The 13,308-nt window shown below is 36.9% G+C and overlaps 1 protein-coding gene across 1 annotated transcript in view; it reads left to right on the forward strand.

The window, feature by feature from the left end:
• Positions 1 to 13,308, forward strand: part of csmd2 (CUB and Sushi multiple domains 2) — a 430,187-nt gene that overhangs the window by 252,352 nt on the left and 164,527 nt on the right. The window contains exons 16-20 of the mRNA XM_022683200.2: positions 1,287 to 1,425; positions 3,156 to 3,343; positions 4,723 to 4,911; positions 5,242 to 5,358; positions 12,550 to 12,765. Coding sequence (XP_022538921.2) covers positions 1,287 to 1,425; positions 3,156 to 3,343; positions 4,723 to 4,911; positions 5,242 to 5,358; positions 12,550 to 12,765 — 849 coding nt within the window. The remainder of the gene's footprint in view (positions 1 to 1,286; positions 1,426 to 3,155; positions 3,344 to 4,722; positions 4,912 to 5,241; positions 5,359 to 12,549; positions 12,766 to 13,308) is intronic.

Genomic DNA, 13,308 nt, shown 5'->3' on the forward strand with positions numbered 1-13,308 from the left:
ACTTTTGACTTGGCAGAAAGTAATAAAAATGCCTATCAATTCTCTCTCACTCATTATTCTGGCATTTGGCAAATATAAATAGTTTTAGTTAGCCTATTTGACCTGAAACGGGAAAGATTTATTCTGATTTCATGTCAGACAATGAGGAAAAAGCATGCATATGCATCTAATGTAAGTGTCCTCAACAGGTGCAACTTAAAATAGCTAAATAAATTCATTTAAAGGGGTGTACACAAACATTTGAACATAGAGTGTGGATCTTATGTAAACTATTGCAGACTTACTTTCAAGGGTGACTGTGTTGAATCTTCTTTTGCAAAACAACTAAATCTGTGCGAGAACATCAGCTGAACTCACCTGAATGCTAATGTGCTGATTCGAATTTACGGGGCAGAGTTGGAATTGATCAACTGCTCGGAGTTTTTGGGACTGCATATATAAAACAGGCTGGATTGTTTTATATGATGGTCCTCTGCCAAGGCCCAAAGGAGCCAGCCATTGGGGAACTCAGGCTCAGTGAGGCGGATGAAAGCTGCTGGAGAGGTTATGCTAGGTGATGTCAATCACATTTAGATGGGGTCTCTTATCTTTCACACTTTTCTTGGGGAAGTCAGTTGGGAACTCGAAAAAAGTTCCTTTAGTAAAGGTACTGAAGGTTAATCTGTGAAGTAACAGCTACTATGTTCTGTGAACTATATTACTTTTAGTAAACTCAAGTTAAACAAATGGAATATAGTTTAAGTTCAATTTATTTTAGGGTTCTTAACATTGTATATTGGAAGGGTTGTTAATATTAACATCTATAATATATCCCAAACATTGACAGTGTAACCCTGAAGTAACACAAGCATGAACCCTACAGTGTCCATTAAAAAAAATGGAATCTTGCCTGTCACTCTTCATCACTTAGGCCAGACAGTCAACCATTACATAAAATATACATATAAACCTCCTTGTGTTGAGAAAGTAGGGAAAGCAGGGGAATGACTACACACTAATGGAGCGCCAGTGATAATATATGCTGCTGTTAGGAACCAAAGTTTTGTGTAAGTTTTACTCAAAGAGGTTTTCTTGCACAAACAAACCCTAGAGGTCACTGAATATTAAATAAATAACCTAATAACCTAATAAAACCTAATAAAATAAACTGTTTCTTCTTAAACACAAAGCTTTATGGCTGGGATACTAAATAAAAGGTTTTGATTGCTATACCATTTAAGTAAACAGCACTGTTCAGGTTTACAGTGCACGAATATGCAACTGCTGACCCGTCGTCTCTTTTTCAGCTCCGTGTGGTGGAGACCTGAAAGCCCCCAATGGCATCATCCTGTCCCCAGGCTGGCCTGAGCTCTACAAAGAGGCTCTTAACTGTGAGTGGATCATTGAGGCTCCACCTGGATACCCTATCAAGATCATCTTTGACAAGTGAGTCCACAACTTCAAAGCTTTCTACTAAATCCTCTTCGAGTGATTTATTCATCAATATGACATTAATTAATCATAGATTTATTAAACTTGAATAATCTTATAATTGTCACGACCCTGCCCAATTATAAAAAGCTGCAGACATGACTTGTGTACATTATGAGAGACAGGATCTTCTACAATCAACCTCAGAGGATTGTGGTTTCCTTTATAACATGACAGTGTGTATACCCTGTCTACTCTTGGACAGTAGTATTAGCCAGTGTTGGTGTTAATATGATTGTCAGCTCACCATGAAAAATGAATTTAACAAAAATGTTTGTTGGATGTAGCAATAAATAAATCATGCCGTTCTGCTCTGTTTGGCTGACTTCTCTCAGAAACGACACATTTTATTCATAACACTGATTGGTTATGAAACGTGCTGGCAGCCTCAACTAACGTAATACATGGTTACAGCTGGCAGATTGATGTAGTTATAAAAACTAATCTCGTCACAATGTAAATGGTGGTGTAAGCTGGTGTAAGCTCTCGGTGGGTTGCGCTTCTTTCCACAAAACCCTATTTTTACCACGTCAAGCAAGAAATGTATGGACCTACATGAATGTACAGTACTGTGCTAAAGTCTGGGTTTACTTGCTTCTCTGGACAGTAATTGTGTTTTGCTATAAAGCAGAAGAATTGCTATAGTATACCCCAGTGCATTAGTACGCCTTGGGCCCTTGGGCATACATGACTGTGTCACTTGTTCAATGTTTGTCCATTCTTGGACCAATTTTTGTAGGTACTGACCACCGCATATCTGCATATCTTAAAAACCTGCCTGATGTTTTAGAGATACTCTAACCCACGCATCTAGACACCACAGTTTGGTCCTGGACAGAAAAATGTTTTGTTGCTCCCAACACATTGGGTCCTATTGTACACACTGTGCAAGGCACAACAGTCTAGTCTTTCACTCTTTGCTCCTGCATCGTTAAAATAGCATTAGAATTAAGGAAAATATATTTACACTAATGGGCATGTTGGTCTGGAAATGAGCTGTGTTTAGCTACATTTCTTGATTATTTGTAAATATGTTGCATTTTGTGCCATCATAAGCGTGCCCTTTTTTTAGCCTAGTTCTCACAAATGAATTATAGTACTGAATGTTATATTTTGACAGTTTTAACACCATTTAAATGCTATATAACATAGTTTATTACATTTTTTATTTAAAAATATACATTTTCCATGGATTTCTTTCCTTATATGAACCCTTAAATTTACTCGCATGGTATTTTTTTTTTTTTTCTGAGGACATAAACACATACTGCCCAGGTCTAATTTCCCCAGGTGAACTAAGTAAGCTACTTGCCTTGTATAGTATCAGCGTGCATGTGCCTTCATCAGTTACTTATTTATCTAAGAGCAGGCTGCTCAGGCCTGGAGCTGAAGCCGCTGTGCTCCGCCTGGGCAGGAATGTGGCGAGCAGCGGGGTTCAGCACACTGCTGCAGGACACGCAGTCTGCTTCTTGTCTAAGCATGCCTAGATCACAGCTTGAGTGATGTTTTCCCCTTTACTGTAGCTGTAAATAAAGTATAGCAGCTGCACAGAGTCCGCCTTACATGATGGAGCTGTCCATGGTCCCTAACCCCCAGGGAAGGGGACGGGGAAAAAATACCATTACTGCTTCGGCCTGCTTCCTAGTAGTCGTCACACTGTTCCACGCTTATGTTTTCATCCACAGGTTCAGAACGGAGGTGAATTACGATGTACTGGAGGTACGGGATGGGCGCTACCCTTCGTCACCTCTGATTGGTAGTTACCAAGGAACCCAAGTGCCCCAGTTCCTCATTAGCACCTCCAACTTCCTGTACCTTCTCTTCTCCACCGACAAGAGCCATTCAGACATCGGCTTCCGCATCAGATATGAAAGTATGGACTTCTTCTCTTTATCTGCACCATTATGTGTTTCAGGAACTTAGTATTTTTTTCTACTATTCTGTCTCTACAAAGTACCAGTTCCTTTGCTGTTTGTTTTATCTTATCCATTTCTATTCAGTGAAGTGTACTCAGACAAAGCATGATATTATCTCCTCCATGACACATTTCATCGTGTAATCTAAGCCTCCTAATCAAAGCAGGGAATTTTACTTGGTGCCTACTATCAAGGGCTAAATGAAAGGAAATACAGTATTAAGGTGTCATTAAAAATGATCACCACATGCTGTAATGTTTCTGTGCTATGATTTCAATCAGGGTAATAATTATGAAATAATAGGTTGGTGATTGTTTTAATTCTAGTGATCTACAGGCGCTCACACTGCACGCGCATGCTAATGCAGCCGTGAATAATGCTGTACGCACAGATGTGCACGCCGCTTATATGAACACACACACAAGCAACATTGTGTCTGGTGCTTAAAGTGGCAGCCGATGTTTTTATATGTGTGTGACTCACGCGCTTTAACCTTTTCTCATCGTCACTCCATAAATCTTAGCTCGGCAGAATTATGGAGAGCAGCAGCTCATGCAGAAAGTGTTGCTCAGAGTAAAAAGTTTGGGGAGACCCACAAATACAACTTTTTGAACTTGTTGGACTTCACTCAGAGAAGCAAGCTACAGAGAAGTGGCTACTACCTATTCAGCTAGCAAACACCAAGCCATGCAGCCAGGATCCTAAGAGGACGACAACTAAATCCAGCTGCTGCAATGCTAAAAACAAATCTATGCTATGTTATGCTTTGTTTTGTAAAGATAGCTTTACTAAAGCAACATATTTAATATTTTTAAACTAAACAACAAGCTATTATACAATACAGAAGAAGAAAATCAGTAAAGCATTAAGTGGCATTTTAAAATAATGAAGTTGTAATCAATGACATTCAAATGCAATCCTATCATTTATTTGACAAAACCTGTAAAGAAACATAAGCTAAGTGGAGTAAGGATTTGTACACACACATTTCTTTAACCAAACATCAGCAGCCTTTTCCCTACAAAAACATTTCTGCCTGATTCCCCCCAAAATCCTAAATCCTTTACAAATAAATAGTTTTTTGAGGGACCCGTAAGTACCACAGGAATGCAGACATTACAGTAGCAGTCACGGGTTACTCAAAACAGATCAAAGATGTCAAATTATTCTCAAATGTTTTGTGATCACTGAGTATAGGACCACAGTCACTGTTTTTCTCATGGATTAAAACATGATGTCAAAGTGTTATTCTCAATTAAATGATCTGGTAAGCTCAGACAGTCAGTGCTGCATGATGTTTTTTTTTTAATAATTCTTTGTGAAATCTCTTTTAAAGCCCTGCAGCTGCAGTCTGACCACTGTGTTGACCCTGGGATCCCGGTGAATGGGCAACGGCATGGCAACGATTTCTACGTGGGAGCGCTGGTGACGTTTAGCTGCGAGGCCGGCTACACGCTCAGTGACCCTGAGCCTCTGGAATGTGAGCCGAACTTCCAGTGGAATCGGCCCCTCCCCAGCTGCGATGGTACGGCCCGGCGCTGGCCATATAAAATAGCTACTCTTGGAGGAAAAGGACAAATTAGAGACAGGTCATTTATTCTAGCGGCGTCATTGCTTCCAGACTGGAAGGGTCTTTTACGGATAGGCGCTACCCTTTCCACCCCCTGCTCTAATTCCACCATAAATGCTTTTATACTTAAGGCCATTATTGATTTTCCCTTTGGGTAATGATAGGAATAATTTGCCTCCATATGTTTACGTCCTTCAGAAGGGCAGCTGTTGTAAACCTTGTTTTAGTGTGTTGTGAAAGCTGAGGGAGGCGCTATATTTTAACACGTACCCCTCCTTTCCACAGCCCTCTGTGGTGGGTTTATTCAGGGAAACTCTGGCACCATTCTGTCGCCCGGCTTTCCAGACTTTTACCCCCACAACCTGAACTGCACCTGGATGATTGAGACCTCGCATGGCAAAGGTAAGCAGGGTGTACTCTGTGATGAGAGAGCATCTCATACTTTGTTACAGATATCCCAATATAAATTTAGACTTTGCAGCTACACATAGGATAGGTAAAGACAAACAAATGTTACTAATATGTATAAGTTATATTTTACTTTACTTAGTAATACAATACTTTGTAATAGTGGGCCTATTATTGGAAGATTGTTGAATAAAACAACATTATGTATTAGTTTTAACTAAAAAAATGCTGTAAAACTTTTTTCAAGCCCTGTTAGCTGATTTAACAAAATTGGTCATTAGCATTCTTCTTAAATTCTTCTTTTTATATGATCTGGAGAAAGCCATGGTAACATTTTATATTAATATCATCTCTTTTAGACTCTATAACCACATGCATACCATATTATAATGCATTCATAAGGCTATAAATGTGCTATAAATATTTATAAAAATGCATAACCCATTATAGCCATGTTTATTATGCATTATGAATTTTGTGATTGTAATACATTATAAGCTATGCTTAGAATGTGTATGTAAAATAGTATATCTGACACTACATGGAGCGCACAAAGACCTGTTATAATACACAAGTGACTATAACTAATACTATATTCTTTTTTTTTTTTTCCTTGTAAATGTGTTTATTTAGGGTTTAATTTTAAAGGTTCTATCCACGCACTACTCGCATCTCCTTTACAATTTTTTTGGGGGGGAACCAAATATTCCCATTTGTAGGTATTTTATGGTTGGAGGCAAGAATCAACAATACCTGTCTTAAAAGAAGATTTTTTTTGTTCAAATCATTTAACATTAATTTATATTGCGATTTTTACAACAAATGTTGTTACAAGCAGCTTTACAGAGATACTTTACAGAAATACAGGTTTAAGCCTCTTAGGTCTAAGCACCACAGCCATGGTGGCGACAGTGTTTTTTTTTTTTTTTTTTTTTTTTTTCTGTTTAGAAAGTCATTACAGAAAAACATACAGAGTTACTTATTAAGAGTTTTAACATTGCCTAAAATTATTGAGCATCCATAACAAAACTATATACATCCAGGGAATACATTTGCATATCAAAAAGTCCAGAGCAGCAATCAAAAAAGAAAAATGAATATAAATAATACATTTATACATAAAAAAAATATATTCAGTCCTTAAACCAATCAGAGTTACATCATTAGCTTAAATTACCACTCAAGTGTTTCCTTCTATGTATATTTCTAACAAGTCATCTGGTCTTATTTCTAATATATATTTTGTCCATTTATTCCAATGTTTTTTTAAACAAATCAATTTTTATATTCACTGAGAATGTTATCTTTTCCATTAGATAAATCTCCTTAGTTACGTTTATCCAGTCATCTAAGGTTGGTCCTTCCTGTTGCATCCATTTTCTGGTCAGAGCTTTTTTACTGGCTGCTAAAAGAACAGCCAGCAAGTATTTATCTATTTGTTCTATGTCAGGGTGAATATAGCCTAAATACAACATCTTACAATCTAAAGGGAACTCCATTCTAAATATATGTTGAAGAGCCTCCAATATATCATCCCAAAATCTTTTTATATTTGGACACCCCCAAAATAGATGATAGTGGTTTGCTTCTTGGCATCCACATTTCCTCCAACATATAGGTGTAGTGGAATCTATATGGGCAGTCTGCTTTGGTGTAATAAAAAATCTAATTACATTTTTCCAGCAAAATTCCCTCCATTTTAGTGATTTGGTGCTTTTCCATTGAAATTTCCATATGTTTGACCATTCTTCGTCTGTAATTATCATTGCTCCCTCCTTTTCCCATTTTTGTTTGACATATGATGTCGAGTGCGTAGCTATACTCCCGAAAGATTTATAAATCTTAGAAATAATTTTATAACATGCTTCATCTTTAGATGAGTATGCTTGGGTCATCAAATCTATAAATTCAATTTGCTTGTCCCCATATTTTGTCTTTACTTTTTGATTAAAGTAACTTCTGATTTGAAGATATCTATAAAAGTCTTGGTTCTCTAATAAGAAACGTTCTTTTAGTGTTTGAAAAGTCATAATTTCTCCTCCCTCTACTATGGAACACAAAGCTGTTATTCCCTTTATTACCCATATTTTGAATCTGCTATCCAATCTATTTGAATCATATGCTATCAATGTCAAAATTTTAATATGGTCTGTCAATTTATATTTTCTAACAACAATGTTCCACATCTTCAGTGTATGTTTTGCCCATGGGTTGTTAATTTCTTCTATATGTCTTTTTAAATCTCTATCTGCCAATATAGCTTGTATAGGGATATTATGGGTTGTAATATTCTCTATAGATTTCCACTGTGCCTGATATTTTGGATTACACCAGCATACTATTGCTCTAATCTGAGCTGCCCAATAGTAATTCCTTAATGATGGTAGGGCCCATCCTCCTCTTTCTTTTGATAACAGTAAAGTTTTAAACCGTATTCTGGGCTTTTTTCCATGCCAGATGAAGCGTGAGATCATTTTATCCCATTCTAAAAAATATTTCTTTTCAATTTCAATTGGGAGGGTCTGGAATAAATATAAAAATCTTGGTAATATATTCATTTTTATTGAGTTAATTCTTGAGCTCAGACTCAGGAAAGGAACAAGACTCCATCTATTTAGGTCTTCTCGAATTTTTGTATGGAGAGGTCCATAGTTTTTTTCCCATAATTTAGATATATTTTTTGTCAAGTTAACCCCAAGATATTTGATTGATTTTGTATTCCATTTTAGAGAATAGGTGTCCTTAATAATTGGAGGTGGCTCATAGTTATATGTAAGAATTTCTGTCTTGTTTATATTCAACTTATATCCCGATACCGGCCCAAAATCCTGAAACTGCTTCATTAATTCAGGTAAACTTTTATTTGGATTACCCAAATAAATTATAATATCATCCGCATAACATGCAATTTTATGTTCCACATCATTTATATTAATGCCTAGAATTTTTTTATTTTGCCTAATACATTGGGCCAAGGGTTCCAAATACAACGCAAACAGTAAAGGGGACCAGGCACAGCCTTGTCTGGTACCTCTCTTTAAAATAAAAGATTCTGTTAAACATCCATTAATTTTGATTCTTGCTATTGGGTTATCATAGAGTGCCTGTATACTTTTAATTATAGTTTCATGAAAATTAAATTTTTCCAAGACCTTATATAAGTAAGACCATCTAACAGAATCAAATGCCTTTTCGGCGTCTAGACTCAGAATCATTGCTTTTATTTTGTTCTGCTGAATGTTATGCATTATATGTAATGTTCTTCGGATATTGTCCTGTGTTTGTCGGTGAACTATGAAACCTGTTTGGTCATTATGAATCAGGTTTGGGAGGAACTTGTCCAGTCTCTTAGCCATAATAGATGTATAAAGACGATAGTCTACATTTAGTACGGATATAGGTCTATAAGATCCACATTCTAATTTATCTTTGCCCTCTTTTGGTATAACTGATATTTCTGCTTGTCTCCATGACGGAGGAATTTCCGCCTTCTTTAATGCCCAGTTAAAAGCAGACAACAAGATAGGAATTAGTTCCTTTTGGGAGGCTTTATACCACTCTGCTGTAAATCCATCAGAACCTGGCGATTTGTTTCCCTTTAATCTTCCAATCGCAGTTTTAACCTCTTCTTCCGTTATATCTGCAGTCATTTGACTGTTTTGGCTTTCAGTCAAAGTAGGCAAGTTCAAAGTATCTAAGAAAGTATCAATATCTGATTCCCTCCCTTCTTCCGGTCTAGAATATAGTTTGTGATAAAATTTTTCAAATGCTTTATGAATATGTTCCTGTTTTGTTTGTATAACGTTATTTTCCGGATCCTTAATTTTAAAAATTGTACTGTTGGTTTGTTGTTGTCTTAATTTTCTGGACAATAGTTTCATAGATTTAGAACCATCCTCGTAATATTTCTGTTTTGTAAACATAATCTTTTTTTCAATTTCTTGAGTATATATCATATTGATTTCAGTTTGCACCTTTTTAATTTGTTCCATTATTGACTGGGTTTGGTTATATTTATGCTCTTTTTCTAGTTGGTCTAATTCATTTTGTAATTGTTGTAGTCTTTGGAGTCTTATTTTCTTCTTCCATGAGGCTAATGCAATCAGTTTGCCTCTTAAAACTGCCTTAGCCGCATCCCAAACAATATGAGGTGGAACCTCCCCATTATCATTGTTTTCCAAATAGGTGCAGATTTCAGATTTAATCTGTGTTTTAATTAGCGGGTCATTTAACAAGCTTGAATTAAATTTCCATGTTGTATTTCTAGGTTTACAACCTAAATCCACACTTAAATATATTGGTGAGTGATCACTAAGGTCGATTGTTCCTATATCACAACTATTAACCTTTAATCTGTCTTTACCAAGCATAATAAAATAATCTATTCTAGTATACACTGAATGTCGAGATGAAAAATAAGTATAGTCCTTTTCCTTGGGGAACAAATCTCTCCAGACATCGATAAGTCCGATATCTTTCATAAGTAAGTTAAGCTTACGAATAAGGGGTTTTGGAAAGGGTGCTTTCTTATTTGATGTATCTAGATCTGGATGTAAATGGACATTAAAGTCCCCTCCACATATTAGTGCTCCCTGTGTTTCTGAAATTATCATATCAAAAATATTTTGGAAAAAAATAATTTCACTCCCTGGTGGGTCATATATATTAAGCAGTGTCACCAGTGTACCATTCACCTTTCCCCTCACCAGGATATATCTTCCCTCCTTATCTATACATGTATGTATTTTTTCAAATACAATCTTATTGGAGATTAGAATGGCTACACCTCTTCTATGTCCCGAACGATATGATGAGAAATACACTTGGCTGAATCCCATTCTACTTAATTTCTCATGTTCACCGTCAGTTAAATGCGTTTCTTGTAGGTATACAATTTGGGCTTTTTCTTTTTTCATTTTTGATAGTATTTTAGCTCGCTTGACTGGATTTACTATGCCGTTAACATTAAAGGAAATAATTTTAATATCTTCTTTACTCATTAAGGTTATTTTGGTTTATCATGTCTAGAAAAAAATACACAGATAAATATATGAACCATATGCATAAACATTCCCTGTAGGTTAAGTAACAGAACTTGCAACAAGTATAAACAAAAACGAAAAAGAAACATCTTAGAACATGCTTCCAATGGAGGGGTCTTAACAAAATGACCCTTCAATGAGCTATTGATGGTTCTTAGCTGTGGAGGGAAAGCCTCCTCTACGGTTAGTAGATATAGGGCCCTCCTTTGCAACATAGCAATTGTAGCAGTAACAATTCCAACAATTCTATATGTACTACTTTGCATACATTTATATATTAAATCCACCAGAGATAATTAGAAATGAACGATATTACAACTGTTATAGCATTTCTTCTTCAGCCGTGTTGTACAAATGTGTTCCGTCCTCATAAAACACCCGTAACCGCGCCGGATAAGGAGTTTGGAACCGTATTTGCTTGTCCTTTAGCGCCCGCTTCACCTCAGTGTATTCCTTTCGTTTCCTCAGCACCTCCGAAGGGTAATCATGGTCAAAGTAAATCCTTTGTCCGTTCACGTGGATTTGCTTTTTCGCCCAAGCCTTTCGAATGGTTTCCTCCTTCATTCTAAACGTAGAAAATTTGACCACAATGGATCTAGGCTTGTTGTTCTCTGCCGATTGCGGGGCTAGCGCCCTGTGGGCGCATTCAATCTCCAGGTCTGCTGGAGGAATTCCAAGTTCATCACACAGAAGCTGTTTCACAAAATTGCTAACAGACTCACCCTCCGCGTGTTCGGGAACATTGTAGATACGAATGTTGTCCCTTCTTGAGCGTCCCTCCAGGTCAACCATCTTTTTTTCATGTAGTGACTGCAGTTTAATCACCTTGCGTATCACCTCCTCCATGTTCTGAACCCGTGTTTCCACATCTTCAATACGGTCCTCAGCCTGTTGAATTCTTTGGTTTGTTTTGTTCAGTTCTCCTTTAATCTCTTCCAGTTGCTGCTTGCTCTCCCTTCGAAAGCTTTGAATCTCTCCTAGAATAGTTTTCAGGTCGACTTCACTGTTTCTCGGCGCTGCTGGTTGTAGCCCGCTGGCTAGTTCTTGTGTTGCCATGTTAGCTGCACCCTGCGTTTTTTGTTCACTCCCTGAAGTCTCCGTCGTGCCTCTGGTTCTATTTTTCTCTCTGGTCATTGTCGCCGCCCCCCTTACAGATGTTTTTTCTTAAAAATTTGTTTGAATAATAACCTTTTAGAGGGGCAAAAATAGAAATTGTTGGAGGAGTAGTGCAACTATGCTGCCATCGCTCTCGCCATCTTCCCGGAAGTCCCTCAACTAATACTATATTCAAGACAATTATAATTAATTAGCGGTTTCAAATAATTAGCTCTGAAAACAATTAAGAGACCACTTAATTTATTGTTATATTTTTTGAGTAAAACGAACATTGATGTTTTATTCTATAAACTACAGACAACATTCCTCAATAATTCCAAATACAAATATTGTCATTTAAAGCATGTATTTGCAAAAAATGAGAAATGGCTAAAATAACAAAAACATGCAAAGCTTTCAGACCTCAAATAATGCAAAGTTTTAAGAGTTCAGAAATCAATATTTGGTGGAATAACCCTGGTTTTAATCACAGTGTTCATGCATCTTGGCATGTTCTCCTCCACCAGTCTTACACACTGCTTTTGGATAACTTTATGCCACTCCTGGTGCAACAATTCAAGCAGTTCAGCTTGGTTTAATGGCTTGTGATCATCCATCTTCCATGTGATTATTTTCTAGAGGTTCTCAATTGGGTAAAATCAAAGAAACTCATAATTTTTAAGTGGTCTCTTATTGTTTTTCCAGAGCTGTATGTATAATGAGTAATATTTTTAATCCTGCCTAATGAATCCATTATGATCTGGTATGGGTATGTTTATAGATTCTAATAGAGATGACATTCAAAGAAAGTGTTACCAAGGGTCTCCCAGCTGCTGGGTAGGAGTTAAAATATTGGGGTAAACTCAGGTGAAGATCTGAAAGTGAAATGTAATGGATCTGGATTCTTTTGTATCTTTTGTACCAAGGCGCAGGAGTCTTACGTCTAAGTAATAAGTTGTTGTTTGTTCCTCCTTTCCATTTAAATTGACTAAAACAGATTCATACTAATCACTATTCTAATTAGCTCTCTTGTCATCTTATTTGCCAGGTGTTCAGTTCACCTTCCACACCTTTCATCTGGAAAGTCCTCATGACCATCTCCTGGTGACAGAGAACGGTAGTTTCTCTCAGCCTCTGTGGAGACTGACCGGCTCTATCCTGCCCCCTCCTCTCAGTGCTGGTCTGTTTGGGAATTACACTGCTCAGATCCGCTTCCTCTCCGACTTCTCCGTCTCTTATGAAGGCTTCAACATCACCTTTTCAGGTATGGAAAGATGTATCTCATTTCATTAAAATACTGTTCCTAATAGGGTGTTCTGTTCTGGAAAGTCTAAATGCCAGACAGTTTAAACAAAGAAAATTAATGAAAGGATATATTTTCCTGGGTTTAAGTTAATTAGATATTTCTTTGAATCCATCAAGGAAATTGCTTGTTGAACAAAAAAGGCTTTTTTCTTGTTGTTGTGGGCTTTGTGTTCTGTAGTGCCTTTCTAAAGGGTACTTCAGTTCAATAAAATGGACATTTGAAGAATCTTCAAGCTTTTTACACAATGACTATTGAAGGACTCTTTTTGTTTTTTTCCTTTTACCATCTTGTGGTTGTCCCTTATTCCATTTTGACAATTACACAAGATTGCTGACAAAAGCCTCAGGTCTGACGCAGAACGGCATTTGCTCAGTGCTGGCTCGAGCATGGATTGCATCTATTATCAAATGCTTTTACTCACAAAAACCACCCTGTGCCACTCATTAGTTGTGTATTGCAAACACATCTCCTAAACTATTTTTTTATTACAGAATGTGCTGA

Source organism: Astyanax mexicanus, chromosome 3, assembly GCF_023375975.1.
Source record: "Astyanax mexicanus isolate ESR-SI-001 chromosome 3, AstMex3_surface, whole genome shotgun sequence".
NCBI classification, from domain to species: Eukaryota; Metazoa; Chordata; class Actinopteri; order Characiformes; family Acestrorhamphidae; genus Astyanax; species Astyanax mexicanus.